The sequence below is a fragment of the Coptis chinensis genome, chromosome 7, assembly GCF_015680905.1.
Source record: "Coptis chinensis isolate HL-2020 chromosome 7, ASM1568090v1, whole genome shotgun sequence".
NCBI lineage: Eukaryota > Viridiplantae > Streptophyta > Magnoliopsida > Ranunculales > Ranunculaceae > Coptis > Coptis chinensis.
Genome location: NC_141462.1, coordinates 84,751,390 through 84,768,851, shown reverse-complemented (window position 1 = coordinate 84,768,851; position 17,462 = coordinate 84,751,390). Strand labels below are relative to the sequence as shown.

At 36.9% G+C, this 17,462-nt stretch overlaps 1 protein-coding gene and 1 long non-coding RNA gene across 4 annotated transcripts; one reads left to right on the top strand and one right to left on the bottom strand.

Moving 5' to 3' along the window:
- The first annotated feature begins 3,565 nt into the window (after positions 1-3,565).
- LOC147489519 (uncharacterized) lies at positions 3,566-5,894 on the top strand. The gene is made up of 4 exons (XM_086574668.1): positions 3,566-4,384; positions 4,559-4,900; positions 5,484-5,703; positions 5,788-5,894. Exons 1-4 carry the CDS (start codon positions 3,566-3,568, stop codon positions 5,892-5,894), a joined length of 1,488 nt encoding a protein of 495 aa, XP_086430794.1.
- A 7,476-nt stretch (positions 5,895-13,370) lies between these two features.
- On the bottom strand, positions 13,371-16,060 carry LOC147489518 (uncharacterized). 3 transcript variants are annotated; one of them, XR_015201391.1, is made up of 7 exons: positions 15,947-16,060; positions 15,488-15,550; positions 14,665-14,806; positions 14,470-14,589; positions 14,344-14,390; positions 13,817-14,017; positions 13,371-13,723 (listed from the first exon to the last, which is right to left on the bottom strand). It is a non-coding gene; the product is annotated as an uncharacterized LOC147489518 (long non-coding RNA). The 3 variants fall into 3 exon arrangements; XR_015201392.1 differs by having other exon boundaries at positions 14,665-14,796; XR_015201390.1 differs by lacking the exons at positions 15,488-15,550; positions 15,947-16,060 and having other exon boundaries at positions 14,665-15,094.
- Positions 16,061-17,462: the final 1,402 nt, after the last annotated feature.

Genomic DNA, 17,462 nt, shown 5'->3' with positions numbered 1-17,462 from the left:
TTTCCACCTCCTAGATCTATAGTGGTAGTTGACGATGATGAGATCCCGGTAATTGTAGTTGAAGATGATGATTTTCCGATAGTGGCAGTTGAAGAAGCTAGCAACAGAAAGAGAATGAGAGAGATTAGTGTTAGCATTGAAGGGGTAGTTGGGTTAAAATGGAAGAGATTGACATTAGTAACATCGAGGCAGAAGAAGAGTATCACAGCAATAACTCCTCGGATGGTGAGTTTGTCCCACCTCAAGGTGGAGGTTTCTCAAAAGATGCAGACAATGTTTTTGCTAATGAAAATAATGACAATGAAGACACTAGATTAAATACAAAAAATGTTTTACAAGTTGGGATGCAATGGGCAACCATTTTAGCATGCATAAAGTTTTTGAAGAATTATTGCATAAAAAACAAGTTTGTTGTTACATATCTTAAAAATGAGCATTATAGAATTAGGGTGAAGTGTAAGGCTGATGTGTCACGCCCCGAGACCCAACACACACATCCCAAGGACGAGGAGTGAATCTCGAGGCTGACACCCATCCCAATTCTACCGAAATTTTGGCAGAGTTTCCTTTGTTTAATCGACCCTATACACAACTGTGATGCCCATATACATATCCAAAATGTTTAAGAATAACTACACTCCAATACATCGGGTATTACATCCAAAATGAGCTAGCTCTCAATATATACAACAAAAGAATGGACTAGACTATCTCTATACAACCCAAAATATGAACTAGACTCTGTCCTCGTCAAGCATAAGGGAATCCTCCCAAATCCCCATAACCATCATCGCTAGGGTTAGGAAAAGCCTCCCTCAGAATCGCTCGTCGAAATGTTAAGTAGGATGAGCAAACAACTATGCCAAGATAAAACGCGCGACATAACCAATAAATAATCTACTTATAGAAATCATTTAAAACATGCGCGGGGTTTCCATAAAAGTATTCAAATATCGTGACTATATACATACATCACTAACTAGCGTAAATCATTTCGACATGCTTCGTTAATATTCAAACTATAGTTTTCACAATCATGCATACAACTATTGTGGCACGTGATCCTATTAGAATGGTGAGGGGGCGGTGACCGGTACTCAGCCAATCACATGCAAATCTCGGTTCAAGACTTTCCGGTGTGAACCATGCAGTTATTTTTCGATTTTTACCGGCAGGAGCTGAAATGCCGTTGTTGTGTTCGTACACACAAAATCCCCAAAGCTTTTAGGGCTCGGGTGGGCCACGGACCACGACCCCCATACGGGCTGTCGTCACCTAACTTATGGTGGTCAACCGTTCGACGATCGCAGACCGCCAGATCGGGATCGACACATCCGAGAGTGGACTAAACTCTCACTCGCGTCTAAACCTCATCGAGGTAACATGTAACCCCACACAAGCTAATCACCATCTGGCGTGACACATTATAAGCATGATTATCTAGAAAAGTAGAAAAGGAATTCCCGAACTACATCCGGGGATGCATCCCCTTTAAAGGTGGCCCACCACCTCGAAGGTGTACACCACGGTTGAATCCTAGAGTGAAAGCTCCTAAATCGAAATTGGGCAACAGTTCCTTCTTTATAGGAATTCACAATTCCTTTTCTAAATCTCCTCGTGATAAGCATAGTAATATCTATATATATACTCGTATTACCGATTGTTTCCAAATACTCTAGTTACATATTTAGTTTTTCTTTTTATAACTGTGGATTCTGTAGGTGTGAGTTCCTGGATTTCCCACAATCGAGTAAGAACAACCTATAACTCCCAAACGGGCCAGTCATAGTAAATAACAACCGATGATTCTCAAACGGCAAATCATCGTAAATAACAACAACCATCCTGGGAACAATCCAGAACCTCCCACCTAGTTACAAACAACCGGGTAATCCTTACCCGCATTACAAAATCCATCTCTCTGTCTCCTTACTGAGACAAGAGACGCGAACCCTTCCCAAAACCAGTTTTGCTCTTTTAACAAAGAAAATAAATCCCCGCTACCCCGATTTCACAAAAAACCATTTTTCACACAAAAGCTATCCGTATATTTAGTTTATATCGTGGAAAAATACAAATGCAAAACATGAATACCATATATACATGCATGGTTGATACGCAAACTATCTCTTAACAATTTAAATAAATCAAATCATGTATGAAAATAAGCATGCTATATATTGGTATGTAGGTTCCTACCTTAGCAAGCTCCGCTCTCCTCAAGCCCACTTAACCGAATCAAGCCCACTTAACCAAATCCACTCGAGATCACTCCTATAACATCAGATGTATACGTCGGTCGTTAAAGTTTATCAAACTAACAAGGAAATTCTTATCTACGAAAGTCGAGAAGAATCTCAATGTTAAGAATTTGGTTTCGGGTAAATTTTCATCTAACTACCGTTAACAGAGCTACAGGCCATTTCTGGTACTAATACTCTGACAGGCTCGGTAGTCCGTTTACAGCCACTGTAGGACCTTATGGCCACACCACTCCTATCCATTCCAAATTCCAACTACGATGAATTCTACACCTCTCAATTCACATTAATTCTATTAATAAAATCGGTGGGTGTTCCTTATCCCTCGATCATTACTCAATCAAATCTTAAACAGTTATAAATCGACATGAATCTCTCGAAATTGAAGTGAATAACCAAAAATTCTTACCAAGTCGGCAAAAATCGCTCCTTAGCTTTCGATTCCACCAATTTTTTCTCACTCTAGCTTCTCCTCCACCAATTTCGCAAGCTCTCCTTCTCCAAACAAGCTACTGCCGACATTAAACCCACCCCATTTCAATTATACTTCATCAATACAACCAACTACATTGAAATCGAGTTCAATCTATTTTATCAGAAGCGAAATTTCTAAACTTCGGCGGAAACACGACCTTAACTCCAAGAATTTTCGAAGCTTCACACTTGATTTGAGTGCTACTAAGGATTGGGTGTTTGAATTTTTGGTTTGAATCGGTTGAATTTGGGAGAGAGGAGTTTTCTCTCTCCTAGGTTTTCAGTAATAGCGAAATTGGGGGAAGAAGGAGAAATTGGGTGCGATAATTTGGTCGTGCGATTTGTTGGATTTGGGCCATTTGTTTGGTTAAGGCCCAAGCCCAATATGTCCTAATTAGGCTTAACGTCATACTTAGACTCCTAACCACTAACGAATTTGACGTCGCGTCGTAATTATTTTTCCGGCCCATCCCGCTAAATTTAATCTCCTATATTCTATCTCACCGCAGGCTATAACAATAACCCACTCATGCGTGTAAGCTGTTAACTCGTGCCAGCTTCGAACGCAGAAAATCGCTAACCGGCATTTTGTCAAATTTTCGCATATGGGTCGCTTACTTAATGTGACTTATGAGTTGGAGTTAAGTTTCAGTAAGTTACGTACGTTTGAAATATAAATCCGATGACCAATTTATATAAACAACCCTAGATTTGATATGAAATTTACAAAATACCCTTAATAATAGTTCAGGACTTTACATGATGGTTGTCCTTGGTTTGCTAATTTTAGAAGGTTAGCTTATGATAAACACACAATTGAATGCAAGAAAATGTGTAGTGACCATGTATGTACTGCCGATGAAAACAACAAAAATCCAATGGCTGATTGCAATTGGATAATGGAAGTTGTAGAAGATGGAATCAAGAATCATCAAAAGTTATTCAAGCCATTTGACATTCAAGAAGATTTGTGGTGGAGTTTTGGTGTGAAGGTTAGTTATTGGAGTGCATGGCATGCAAGAGCTAAGGCACTCCAGAGCTTGTTTGGGAGTTATGAAGTTAGCTATAATTTGGTACCTGAGCTTTGTAACCAAGTCTTGATCGGTAACCCTGGGTCCATTGCGAAATATTGTAGAAGTGACGATGGTCGTTTCTTGGGTTTGTGTGTTGCTTTTAAAGCCTCATTGGATGGATTTGTTAATGCTTGCAGACCCATTATTAGGTTAGATGGCTGCTTTTTGAAAGGAAAATTTGGTGGTCAATGTCTCAGCATCATTAGGTTGGATGGTGATAATGGGTTATTCCCTATAGTTGTGTACATTTGCAGGAGTGAGAGTACTGAAAGTTGGACTTCATTTCTCGAGCATTTAGCCCCATATCTGAATATGCACCTTTTACCACTCACGATCATTTTCGACAAACAGAAAGGACTTGTGGGAGCAGTTGGAGATGTTCTACCAGAGGCCTCGCATAGGATGTGTTTTAGACACATGTATCAAAACTTTAAGAAGGAACACAAGGGTAGTCATCTGGAAAATTTAGCTTGGGACACTGCGAGGGCTTATAAATTGACAGATTTCAATAGAGCCATGGAAAAGCTTGAGGCTGAGGACAAAGATGCAAAAGCTTGGTTAGACAACACGGAGCCTGTGCAAGCATGGGCTAGGTCATAGTTTGACCATACATCTAAGAGTGATCACATAACAAACAACTTCTCGAAATCATTCAACAAATGGATTTTGGAGTTGAGGGACAAACTGATTGTGACTTTCATTGATGGGTTGCATATTGCATTTATGAAAAACATTTATGACAGGTAACAGGTTGCAAATGAATTAGGAGAGAATGAGGTTCTTCCAAGGGTGAAGAAGCTTATTGCCAAATATGTCAAGTTGATTAACAATTATGTTGTTCGAGGATCATCAACTGATCATGTGTATATGGTGAGGACTCAGTTTGGAAGTAGGTGGGAGGTAAACTTGGTGACCAAAGAATGCAGCTGTATTAAATGGCAATTGGCAGGACTCCCTTGTGTAGATGTCTTACATCCCATGAGGTGTGATTGGGTGGACTACACTTATCCATATATAAGTATCAGAGCATACAAGGAAACTTATGCTGGTTCTATCAGACCAATGGCTAATCTCAATGACTGGGACAAAAATGTAAGTATTTCTTATATCTATCTATTTGATTTTATAGTTGCTAAGTCCTATAAAATTTATGTGTTACTTTTGTGATATGAGGACTTAGCATGTATAGTTTCAGACTTACAATGTAGTGTTATCTTGAGGCTCGTTGGATATTACAAGCATCCTATGGAGTCTATGAAAGCGCAAACGGGGAATGTTGGCGCATTTGAAGGCAGGGACTTGGTTTATTATTTATTTATCCTTATAATGATCACTTTATAAATTTGGGCAAGTAACTTTATTTATCTTGTTCAAATTTGAATCAATTGTGTTTTGTGTATATTTTGTCATCCTAACCTCATCCTTGATATTTTTCATCTTTATGTTTGTTTCATTTGATGTTTAGATAGAAGACTTCATAGCTTTTTGTATTTGTCAATTGATGAATTGTTTTCCACGGTATTGATAAATAGTAAAGCATCAATGCTAAGTCCTCATATCTCTCATATCTATGCTAAGTCCTCATATCACAAAAGTATTTCTTATATCTATATATTTCACATGTATTTAAAATGTTGGTCATATTTATATTTTGAGTTACTTTTTATGTTATCAGCCTAAATTCCCAAAAGGTGATCCCCAAGGGGAGCCTATTATAGTTCTACTGCCACCTTTTGTTAGAGGCATTGGCAGACCTAAGAAAAATAGGAAGAAGGCCCCAGACGAACCTGCACCTACTGGAAAAGTAAGACGTTGTAAACGTTGCAATGGAACTAACCACAATTCCAGGACATGTAAAGGTGTTCCTGCTCCTAAAAATAAATATACAAAGAAAGGTACATTTGATTATTACCCTAAAAATGATTCGTATTGTTATAGATCATTGTTACTCATTTATTGTATTTTTGCGATGGTTACAGGTAAAAAGGGCACCTCCACTAGTAGCAATGAACCAACACCTATAGCATCACCACATCAGCAACAACAGTCCATAGCAGCACAGCAGCAGCAGAACCCAAAGCAATAATAACAGCAGTAGCGCAGCGACAACCCATAACATCACAGCAACAGCCCAAACAACAACAACAAAGAAGTAGTAAAGAACAACCCATAGCAAAGACAAAGAAGAACAACCCAAAAGCAAAGAAGAACCCAAAAAAAGCAACAACAACGAAGCGAGCCGGTGTAGTAAAGGCGTTAAAGCGCACCTAAGGAGCAACACCCTCTTGGGCCTTAGGCGCGAGGCGTGGCGCGCGCCTGATTGAAGTGAGGCGCGTAGTAATAAAAAAAATAGATATATCAAATAAAAAATAAAATAAATATTAAATATGACATAAATTATCATTGATTTGCTTAGCCAAACTTTAAAATTAATTTTATGTGATTGTAAACATAAAACCATTGTAGTCATTTAAAAGAAAAATCTTAAGCAATAAGTAAAAAGCAAAATAAAACTTGTATCTCTCAATACAATCTAGCTCAACTTCAATAAACTAAAATAATGAACCGATCGAATTGAGCCAAATGAGTTCTTCATAAAATAGAACATGTGATTCAATTTTAGAATCCAGTAAAACTTCATTTAAAATTTAATCCATCTTTGTGTCTTTTCTCAATCCATACAACTTAACAAAAACTAGTCAAAATTAAGTTTAAAGTGTACTCCACAATGAAACTTACTAAATTTGTACAATTTCTTATATCATACAACAATTGGATCGAGTGTAAATGTGTCACGTATAGCAAAAATTATAAAAAAAAAATTAAAAAACTGTAAAAGTTGATAAGGCGCGCGCCTTGTGCGCCTCGCGCCTCAACAAAAAGCGCTAAAAAGCACAAAAAACGCACACCTTATGTTACCTCTCGCGCCTTGGTTAAGGCGAGGCATTAAAAGTGCGCCTTGCGATTTAAGCGCGCCTAGGCACGCGCCTTGACTACACTGAGCGCAGCAACAACCCATAGCAGCACAGCAGCAAGCCAAAGCAGCAGCATCACGGCATCACAACAGCAACAACGTGGAGCAACAACACAGCATCAGCCCATAGCACCAATGTAACAACAACCCACAGCACCAGCGCATCACCACTTCAAAGCACCAGCACATCAGCATTTCAGACCCTCATCACTTCAGCAACAGTTTGCACCTCCATGTCAGCAGCAGTTTAGAGCCCCTACACCACCTCAATACTTTAGAGCTCCAGTTCATACTCCTCAACAACACTTCATTACACCAGCTGGAATGCAACAGTCTAGGAATCCAGCATTGAGGCCCTTGTTTGTTGCGAGGCCAACTTCGAATGCAAAGGCACCTTGGAGATGAACTCAAGTACTATGTATATGGGTTTGGGGGTTTATTACGTCTAATATTTTGATTTTTGGACACATGTTCTTTTCTATCAAAATGCAAAGGCACTTTTGAGATGAACTCAAGTACTATGTATTATTGTCGGGGTTTATGGGGTCTAATATTTTAAATCTTCATGATTTTGTTGGTTCTCCATTGAGTTTCAAAAACCTAGTTATTTGAGAATCCCAGTTAAAAGATGAGGGTCACTTTATCTGGTGGAGGAGAGTATACTTGTGTGTTCTTCTTCCCCTGCATGAATGATATCATTTCTTGTACATGCATATGTCTTACATATGGACTATGGTTAATTTCAGCTAGATTGGATTGTTACCTCTATTATAGGTTGGACTGTAAAACTAATTGAGTAGCAAAAAAAGTTATATATGGGTTGATGCTGCTACCCTTAGCAACTCCTTGGAGGCGGTCAATGTATGAGAAAAGAGGTTTTTTCTTTTTAAAATTGTAGTATTGGAGGACTAGGAAGGGTGTCATTTACAGGAGTGTCTTCTTCAGAGAATTGTGTATTCAGACACAAGAGTAACACATCTAGAATGACACAGTAAGCTAGCTCTATCTGAAGCAAACACATTGTTGGATAATTCATACATAGTGATATTGCACAGTAATTTGCAGATTTCTTGTCTTTGTCTTACGTAATTTTCCTGTTAGTTCTTTTACGGTTATATAAACTCATTGGAGAAATATCCATTATGTGAAATATTTGAGAATCTAGTTGTTTCATCATTTTATTGATACCTTTCCGAACTTTGGCAAATGCTAAATATATGCTGCAGAGGCTGCAGCTTTTATGAATGCTCAAAACAAGGACACAAGTTGGTCATTGAGTAATAATTATAAACAAGAAGTCGTTACATTCTTCAGTTTATCATACAAGAAAATATACCACCTATCAAACAAGCATAATCGAGTCGCCGATAAAACCTGGAGCATTTGTTTTGGTAACTATTATCTATTCCTCTGCTCCTCCAGAGAATTTAGAAAATGTTATGATCAGCAAAAATCTTATGTTAAGTACAACTAAATTTATCATTCATTCATCACCTCCACAAGTACAATGATCACTTGGGTATGTTTATTACAAGTTTTGTTTCAAACCCATTAGAAATATCATCAACATTGACCTCAACAGTGTATTTCACTACAGTTTTCCCCCTTACACTATCTCCATTCACTTCCATCTTCGCATCTTTAAGCCACTGAAAACCATCGCACCGTCTACACTTCAAGAACTTTTGTCCATATGTTTTTTTAGTACGAGAACCAATGCAAACCTACAGAAACAAACAATATTCAACTTTGCATGCTTGAGAGTTAAGACATCTACCAAAAGCACATCTGGACAGAAATTCAACACGGAGAATGATTCAAACCCCAAAAGAAATATCTATCTTGAAATAATTACTCGGCCCAGCCAGTCCAGCGGCGGATAGCAAATTTAGTAAGGTTCACTGAAACAAATAGAATTGCTTACCCTATAGTTTCAACATCGTGCCTTGGAGTTGCAATGAACTTCAGCTAATAACGCTTATATGATCGGATGACCACTCTGGAGATGGAAGTGTTGTATCTTTCCTTAAGCTTTCCTCATCCAAGAGCTCCAGCAAAGATTCAAGAGATAAAGAGTTTGCTGAAACCAAAAGCCAATCCATTAGATTACTTGCCCATATGAAAATTGACTACTAAATGTTGTAATCAGCTTCCAACAATAATCATAATAAATGGGTGGATAACGAATATGAATAAGAGTGGAAAAAGGGTGACACACAGTTTACCTATGTAGAATATGTAATCAACAGTGCAAATAAAATCTCTAGTGCAGTACGTAAATAAAGGTTCGTTTGTTGTGAGGTCTGTTCTCATCCTCGATTGTTCTAAACCAGGGGCATGACTCCTTGCAAAAGATGAGTAAGCACTGACCTATAACAAGATCGATAAGATAATAAGTAGATAGTCAAAACAATTCAGCAGAAGTTGATTCTATATATTTAAGTTTACCAAGGGAACCTGATGAGACAGCTTGGCGGGAGGATGCACTATTCCGAGGGGGTCTATTGTTAGATCTGGATGCATTTGTTCAACCTTACCCATCACAAGAAGTGCATGAGGAGCACTGCAAACAAGTTCAAGATATTTCCAATAGTGAAAGACGTTTTGGGTACTACTGAAAAATAAATTCTAGCAATCATATTAGAACCATGGGCAAACCTTCCAGGAACAGAATTAAAATCCCCGCCGACTAACATTGGAATGTCTGCACTAACAACAATTTTCTCTAGACCTTTCAAAAGAGTATAAACCTAATACAATGAAAAAAAACATAAAATGAAGCACTTGTAGTGAATAAAAAGAACTAAAATGAATTTCAAAGTAAAAATTCCCATTTGAACCTGCCAGAGCTTCACATCCTTGAGATCCTGGTTTACATATACATGTGTATTTTCCTGTAACATAATGCCCGAAGAAAAGAATAAACATGGTTAAAAGATGCTCCATAGATGAAATCATACACAAGTCTTTTATTAATAAAGTGCTCCTTATGAGACTGAGAAATAGTGTTACTACTTGAGAATTTAATTATTTTTTAAAATGATTAAATCAGGGTTTAAAGGAATTATTAAGGGTGAACTTAGAATATTGTAGAAGCGAAAGTGTGTAAGGCATCTTCGGCCTACCACGCAAAGTAGTTGCCTTTTTCCATCAGTCCCATGATTGTTAAATTTTGCTTCTAGAACTGCTATTAGGGCAACATTATCCTAAAAGAAAATTGATGGGCCAAACCATTAGTAAAAGCACTAATACCTTTACAAATGAGTACATTTGTACGCTAAGAGATTAAGTTATTAGATCCACCTTAAGTAATTTATTCAAACATGTCTTTCTCGAAAGACCAGGATTATTAGTAATTAATGCATCAGTCAAAGAATGAGCAACCTTATTAAACTCTACCTGCAAAATGTAGTTATTTATTTTATTTTATTTTTAATTCTTTTTTCAATATTAGCAAAATGTAGTTATTAATGGCCGAGAAACAAGATGAAAATAACTATATACCAATACAGGACATTTCCATACCTCGTATTTTTTTACATGAGATCAGATGACCACTCTGGAGATGGAAGTGTTGTATTTTTACTTAAGCTTTCCTCATCCAAGAGCTCCAGCAGAGATAAAGAGTTTGCTGAAACCAAAAGCCAATCCATTAGATCTAGGTTTCTATTTTTTTCCTTCGATATCACTTCCCCAATCACTTTGCTAGTTAGATCACTTCGATAATCCATTTTAATCTCATCTGTATGTTTAGCCGCATTTTGACACGTGTCCAAGGGCATTTAGGTCTTCATAAAAAAACCTAACAATAAACTGATTGGACAACCTACATTGACTGACTGTTGACCCAGTCAACCAATAAGATTGGGGGTCCAAAACAAAAGTCCAAGAAAATTGGGGGTCTATATCAAATGAACACTCTAATTGGGGTCTATGTAAAAATAACCCTTTTATTTAATTGTATTATTTTCCGTTAGTTCCATGTATACCCTTCTGGATGTTTTTTTAGTTGTTTCCTAACTGACATAATTGTCACCAAACATTCAAACTATTTTGTAATAATAATTGGAAAAAAAAATGGAATTATACTAACAGATACCAGAGAACCTAACATTTATGTCCGTTATAAAGGTACTAACGGATATATGTGTTACAAATGAATATTTTGCTTCGTTAGAAAATAGCCCTTATGGTGTAGCTATGTCTGCAGTACTATAATTGTTTTTAGGACTTATGTACTTGTGTATGTTGTCAGTAATGAATGTGTGTTTCTTAGATTTTGAATTTGGTTAAAAATGTTGCAGACATGTCTCTAAATATGAAATGTCATCCATTAATTTAGGGAACATTCAGATACATTATTTTGGAACTGATAGCTTCTTGACAAGTTCTGCTACATCAGTTACATTGCCCTCTATTTGCATCTTAACAAGACCATCAATACATGGCTTCAGTTTACCTTCTTCTTCAGTTGGCTTCTTCAATTTACCCTCTTCTTCTGTTGGCTTTTTCAGTTTACCATTTTCTTCTTTTTGCTTCTCCAGTTCATCAAACCACTTAAAGCCATTACATATTGGTGATCCCTTACACCTAAGAAACCTTTTTCCCATGTTGTATTCCTGGCCACTCTTCCTAACTACCATGGTTAGCTTGCAACTAGGGTAGACACATGGATAATCTAGCCATTTGCACTGGTACTTCCAATGATCCGATTCTCCACAGTTAAAACAACCTCCAAAACCTTCATTATTGTCACCTGTTGCTATTCCTCCTTGATATTAACACAGAAAAACAAACAAAAACTTAATTTGTATAAACCCCCCATTATTTTACTTTCATTTGTTTTGACTCCTAATTTGGTAGAGGTAGACTTCATCCACAAAAGGAGATGAGGAAGTCTGTTATAACTTATAACAGATGCAAAACAAGTTCAAAAATTACTAACCTGACTTGATGAGGCACTTCCAGAACCACCACCACCCATCTTCTCCGAAAACATAAAAGAAACGAGATTGGAGGTGAAAACAGGAAAATTGGAGACTAATGAACCCAATTTATAGTGGTTACATCACGAAGGGTAAAATTGGTATTTCACGTATAGTTGAACTTGTTAGAGTCAACTTAACCCAACGGCTCTTTTTAGTGGTATTTTAGGCAATAGAGCAAATATGGATGATTTCTGAACGGGGCCAGGACGGAGTGGGGGGACTTTTGTGATGATTCAAAATTTGGGGGATAAACACAAAAACATGCCATAAAATGGGGGGTTTTCACGAATAAACCCTAATTCTAATTAGTCCACATGAGAAAATAAACGATTATCCAAATTTTCTGCTTGAAAAAAATAGGTCCCAAAATATTTTGTGATGCTTCTTTTGTTGGAAATTAAATTGAACAAGGCGCAAATTTATGAGTGGAAAAGTTACATCTCTTAAAAAAACCAATTAGGAAGACACTTACACTGGAGACTCTAAAGGGTATCTCCAATGGAGAGTGTAAAAATTCACCTCCACATAGGCGCCATTAGGATTATACACTCTATCTAAATCCCAAATACATAAAGTGTATATTTACTATTTGTGGCGATTCCAATGGTAGGTGGAGACAAATGTGTAAAAATAGATAACAACAGACTTAAACTGTCACAGCCCATTCAAAATAATGAAAAATGACGGGTTTGGTCTGTTGCAAAAGCTTAAAACAAATAGTGATCTACTTTCATACGTTATTCAAAGTAACGTCCGTGTTTTGTAATAGTGTAAATCACTGAGCGACGGATTTAGACTGTCGCAAACAGAAAAATAAAGCTCCCAACGTGAGTTGAAGTGACATCCGAGTTAAACAGACATTACTATAAGTGACGTCCGAGCTTTTTTATTAACTAATAGCGGGATGGGAAATTCCCCACCCCATCTATTGACTAATAACTTATTACCTACGATATACAACTCCCATTGGAAAGAGTTTTTTAGCATTTGAAGTATAAATTTTACACTTTATACTGTTTACACCCCCCATTAAGAGGATAAATCATTGTAGCAAAGCAATCCTGCAAAACGAAATCATATTAAGATAAAAAGAAGGTAAAAATTAGCTTATCAAAAAGAAAAAAATAAAATAAAGCCAGGTCTCATTAAATCAATAACAACAATTATGAATTACTTCTTTTTATATGTTAACCTTAGCGAATCATGTTGGTGAAATGAATATGAGACACCTATCTAGATAAAAACGATTTTTTTTGTGAGTGCTATGTTCTTTATCTTGACTAGAGTTTATGCAGATTGATTGCATCCAGCCCGTTAAAAGTCGGAAGAAATATAACTAAATTATGTTGAATTGAAAACATAAGACATAATACAAACTTAAGATTCGCAAGAGTAAAAGTTTGTTCTCTTGCTTATAAACACAAAAATGAAGATACCAAAATTAAACATGGCTGCAAAATTGGGATCTACACTCGATAGTGATCTTTTTGTTTTATATGACGGTTGACTACCATGAGTGCATAAATGGGAGGTACCTATATCAATCTTCGGTTGGAAGGAATGAAGGATATGCTACAATATGTAGTCATCACACTAAATATCAACAAAGTTCCAATCATCAAACTAAATAAAAGAAAGTTTTATGGAATTACACAAGCTCAACTTACGGCTTTGGAGTTAATAAACAAAAGTTCATAATAACACATCCATCAAGCATCTGAACCAATGCCTTGAATGGTCCCATTTTATATGACTGAACTTTCAATACAACACCCGTAGCAGCATTGCCTTCTGCTTCTATCTTCTCATGATGCAACCCCCCCTTCAATCTCGATACCACCAACAGATCAGTGTAGCAAAAAAACCCCTCCTCGGGCTCCTCTTTGCAGACATATATGAGAATAGCGTAATCTTCTGCGGATAGTCATGTTGTAAGCTTTTAAATAACCTCCCCTGACAAAATTAGCAAAAATGAACATTACTAAGACTGGTTTAACAATGTGTAACATGTGTTTTACAAATATTACTGAGAACAAACTAACTTACATTTGGGCCTCAGTCAACCCCTGATTTATCTAGCTCCCTTAGAGAAACTTCTGTTTGTTGACTGATCGGCACTCTTGCAGTCAAGAAAGTGATGGAGGGACTCATATGCAGAGTTGCAGTCACCAACAGCCACTGTAGATGTAACGAAACGGCTTTGGTTGACCATTTTGTAGAAGGGCAAATTTATTTTTAACTTTCTTCCTGCAAAAAATTCATGAATTTTTACTATGTGAAACAACAAAAAGAACCATCTCCATTAACAACACAAAAAACCTTTGGAGATTTCTTAACTTTTTTTTTATAACTCAATTGAAATATGTTTATGGCTAGATGGGGTTCCACTAATATCTTGGTAAAAATGGATTTGTGGAAGTTTCTATTTCTCCCCCAAGACACGAGTACTAGAGTTATGCCAAAGGCCCACACAATTTCTAGTGTCAAACAAGATACAAATAAATATTTAAGGAGTGGATACTAACATATTTAAGGAGAAATAACAACAACATAACAATAAGGATGAGAATTACCTTGGAGACTTCAATATGAGAGGATAGACCATTATGGCAAAACAATCCTATAAAATAAAATCATAATAAGATACATATTAGTACGAGACTCAACCTGTTATTGCGCTAGATTTATAAGATGATGACCTTCAATACTTCACCCAAAAGCTTAAGACAGTTGATTAGACCCCAATTATTTGTAGCAAGAAATTGGTCAGACTATTCAATTAGCTGGGTGTGCATGCCATTTCGGAAGTAGGAATAATACTGAACAAAAACAAAAATATTAGCACATAACTAATTAATCAAGTCTAAACTAAATTTGTTATTAATTTTAACTACCTCAATCACTTGCCACATTCCCACCACAACTTTACTACCTTTACCAATGCCAAAACATCATACTACGTCCAAAGACCCGATCAGATGAGTATATGCAGCTCCTCCCCCGTCTTAACAACCCATCTCATCTATCTGAGTAAGACTAATCAAATATTCCAAACGTACCTTACCGTGGGAGTTTGCTAACAAAATATTTCCAATAGTATACAACAAGAAAGCATGTAACCCCATTACATTACTTTTATGTTGTATTTAACATTAACAAGACACGAATAAATATTTATCAAGTGGAAACTAACATATTTGAGGAGAAATAATATTAACATAACAATTAAGAATGAGAATTACCTTGGAGACTTCATTATAAGAGGATAAATCATTATAACAAAACAATCATAAAGTAAAATCATAATGAGATTAAAAAAAATGCATTTATAAAAAAAAAGAAACAATAAAACCATACAGTAGCGGAGCTATGTGCAGGCTAGGTAGGGCGCTGCCCCCTGCTGAACTTGGACCAAAAAAAAAATAGTACTACTACAATTAGCCAACAGACCACAAAAACAACTATTAGTTAGACCCCACTTGTTCTCATTCTCCCAAAAACAGGTAACTTTTAGAGTTTTAGAGTTGAGCACGTGTGGTCAAATGTTGAGACTGAGAATTGTGAACAGAACCCCTATCCGAATATGCCCAAAACTCCTGGGGCACATGTCAAATTTCAGTAACGCCAAAACTCTCTTCTATGTTTTGATAGCAGGAAACATCAAACATATGAAGGGAGGTGCAATTCCAGTTAAACACGAGGCCTAAGCACACTTACCAAATTGTTAACCACGCAGTCCCAGCCCAAGCCCACGCTAAATTTTGGTTCTCACCTAATCACCTGATTACATTGACATCATAGATCAAGTCGAATCATACCGGAATTGTTAGGTTAATAGAGTCCAGAAATAATTTTTATTTATTTATTTTGCGTTTATATGAATTATTAACAATCAATACTCGTTATTTTCGTTTGTTGGATAATTCTTTTTAATAAAGTATTGATTATACTGTATAAGCTCTTACTATTGTTCTTTTTACTAATTTGTCGAAATATTGTCACTAATCACTTCTGTTTCCGCCACTGAAACCATATCTCATCAAACTAATGACGAGGATAATAAGTAATTACTTAACAAATACGAAACACCTAAGAGAACTGACAAAATATGACATGTGCGAATTAGAAAAACAGATCTAGCAATATAGCACAAAAGGAAGAAGAAGAGGATAATACCTTGCCAAGCTGAAACTCTTTTGGTTACTGCTTCTTTTATTCCTGAAGGTTTTAGTTTCTCTATGAATCTCTTCCTCAGGGCCATTTGTTTTTGCCTCTTATAAGACCTTGAGGCCTTATAACCTCTTATAAGATGTGGCCCAGTGATTTTTGACATTTTTTTTGTTTGTTTTTTGCCTCTTATAAGAGGCATTCTACTAGAAATGTCTTATAAGAGGTTCTAATTCTATAAGTACCAAAATTGGATCTACTTCAATTCTATAAGAGCATCTCCAATGGAGTGTGTAAATCTACACCTCCACATAGGCTCCATGTAGGCGCCACTAGGATTTTACACTCTTATTTCTAAAGCAATAAATATACACCTCATGGCTCTTCCAATGGTGGTGTGGAAATAAAGAGTAGAACGACAGACGTTAACCGTCGCAAGTTTACAAAAGAAAATTTTAAGAGGAGAACGCACGTCACTTTAACTCACGTCCGTATTCTAGAAATCTGAAAACAAGAGTAGCGACGGTCATGGGCCGTCGCAAATGAAATATTTTAAGTACCCATGTCGATTTGAAGTGGCGTCCGAATTTTAAAACCCACCCACGACATTTAAAGCTACGTCAGGTGTTTCTTATTAACTAATAACTGGGAGGGGAATTTCCACCAAATTTTAACAACTAATAGCTATTGTATACGGTTTACACCCTCCATTGGAAAGGGTTTTTTCAAAATAGGGGTGTAAATTTCACACATTATACGCTTTACACCCTCCATTGGAGATGCCCTAAGTCTTATAACTTGAAAAATGACTCAAACACCCCTGTCCATATACCCCTAGCCTCATTTCTCTCTTCTTCTCTTTTCATTATCTTCTTCTCCAAATAACTCTATTGCCCTAGCCACCACCGACTATCACCACCACCACCACCAAACTATTAAAACCACCACCACCACTACTGCCACCATCATCGCCACCACCATCATTACCTCTACCACCACTACCACTGTACTATTAAGACTATCACCACCACCACCACCACCGCCACTGTATTATTAAGACATCCACCGCTTTTACTACTACTATCACCACCACCACCACCACCACCACCATTACTACCACCGTGCTATTAAGACCAATATCATCACCTCCACTACCACCACCACCACCACCACCACCACCACCACCACTACCACTACCACCGTACTATTAATACTATCACCACCGCCGCCACCATGCTATTAAGACATCCACCACTTCTACTACTACTACTACCACCACCACCATGCTATTAAGACCAATATCATCACCTCCACTACCACCACCACCGTGCTATTAAGACCACTACCACCACTGCCAATTAATGTAGTTTCCTAAAATCGATATTCTAATTATCAAAATTGATTTAAAATCGAAAATCAAACTATACACTTGTTTCAAATTAATCTATTCAAGTTAAATGTGATGTAAAGTAGGGTTATATTTGTCAAATAACCATCTATAAGATGTCATGTATTTGTTTTTTCT

Excerpts from the sequence above, each read along its gene's own strand:
- LOC147489519 (XM_086574668.1), top strand. The coding sequence starts at position 3,566 with ATGTGTAGTGACCATGTATGTACTGCCGATGAAAACAACAAAAATCCA. Across the intron at positions 4,385-4,558 it reads GGTTAGACAACACGGAGCCT|GTTGCAAATGAATTAGGAGA; the intron begins GTGCAAGCATGG and ends GACAGGTAACAG. Across the intron at positions 5,704-5,787 it reads AAATAAATATACAAAGAAAG|GTAAAAAGGGCACCTCCACT; the intron begins GTACATTTGATT and ends CGATGGTTACAG.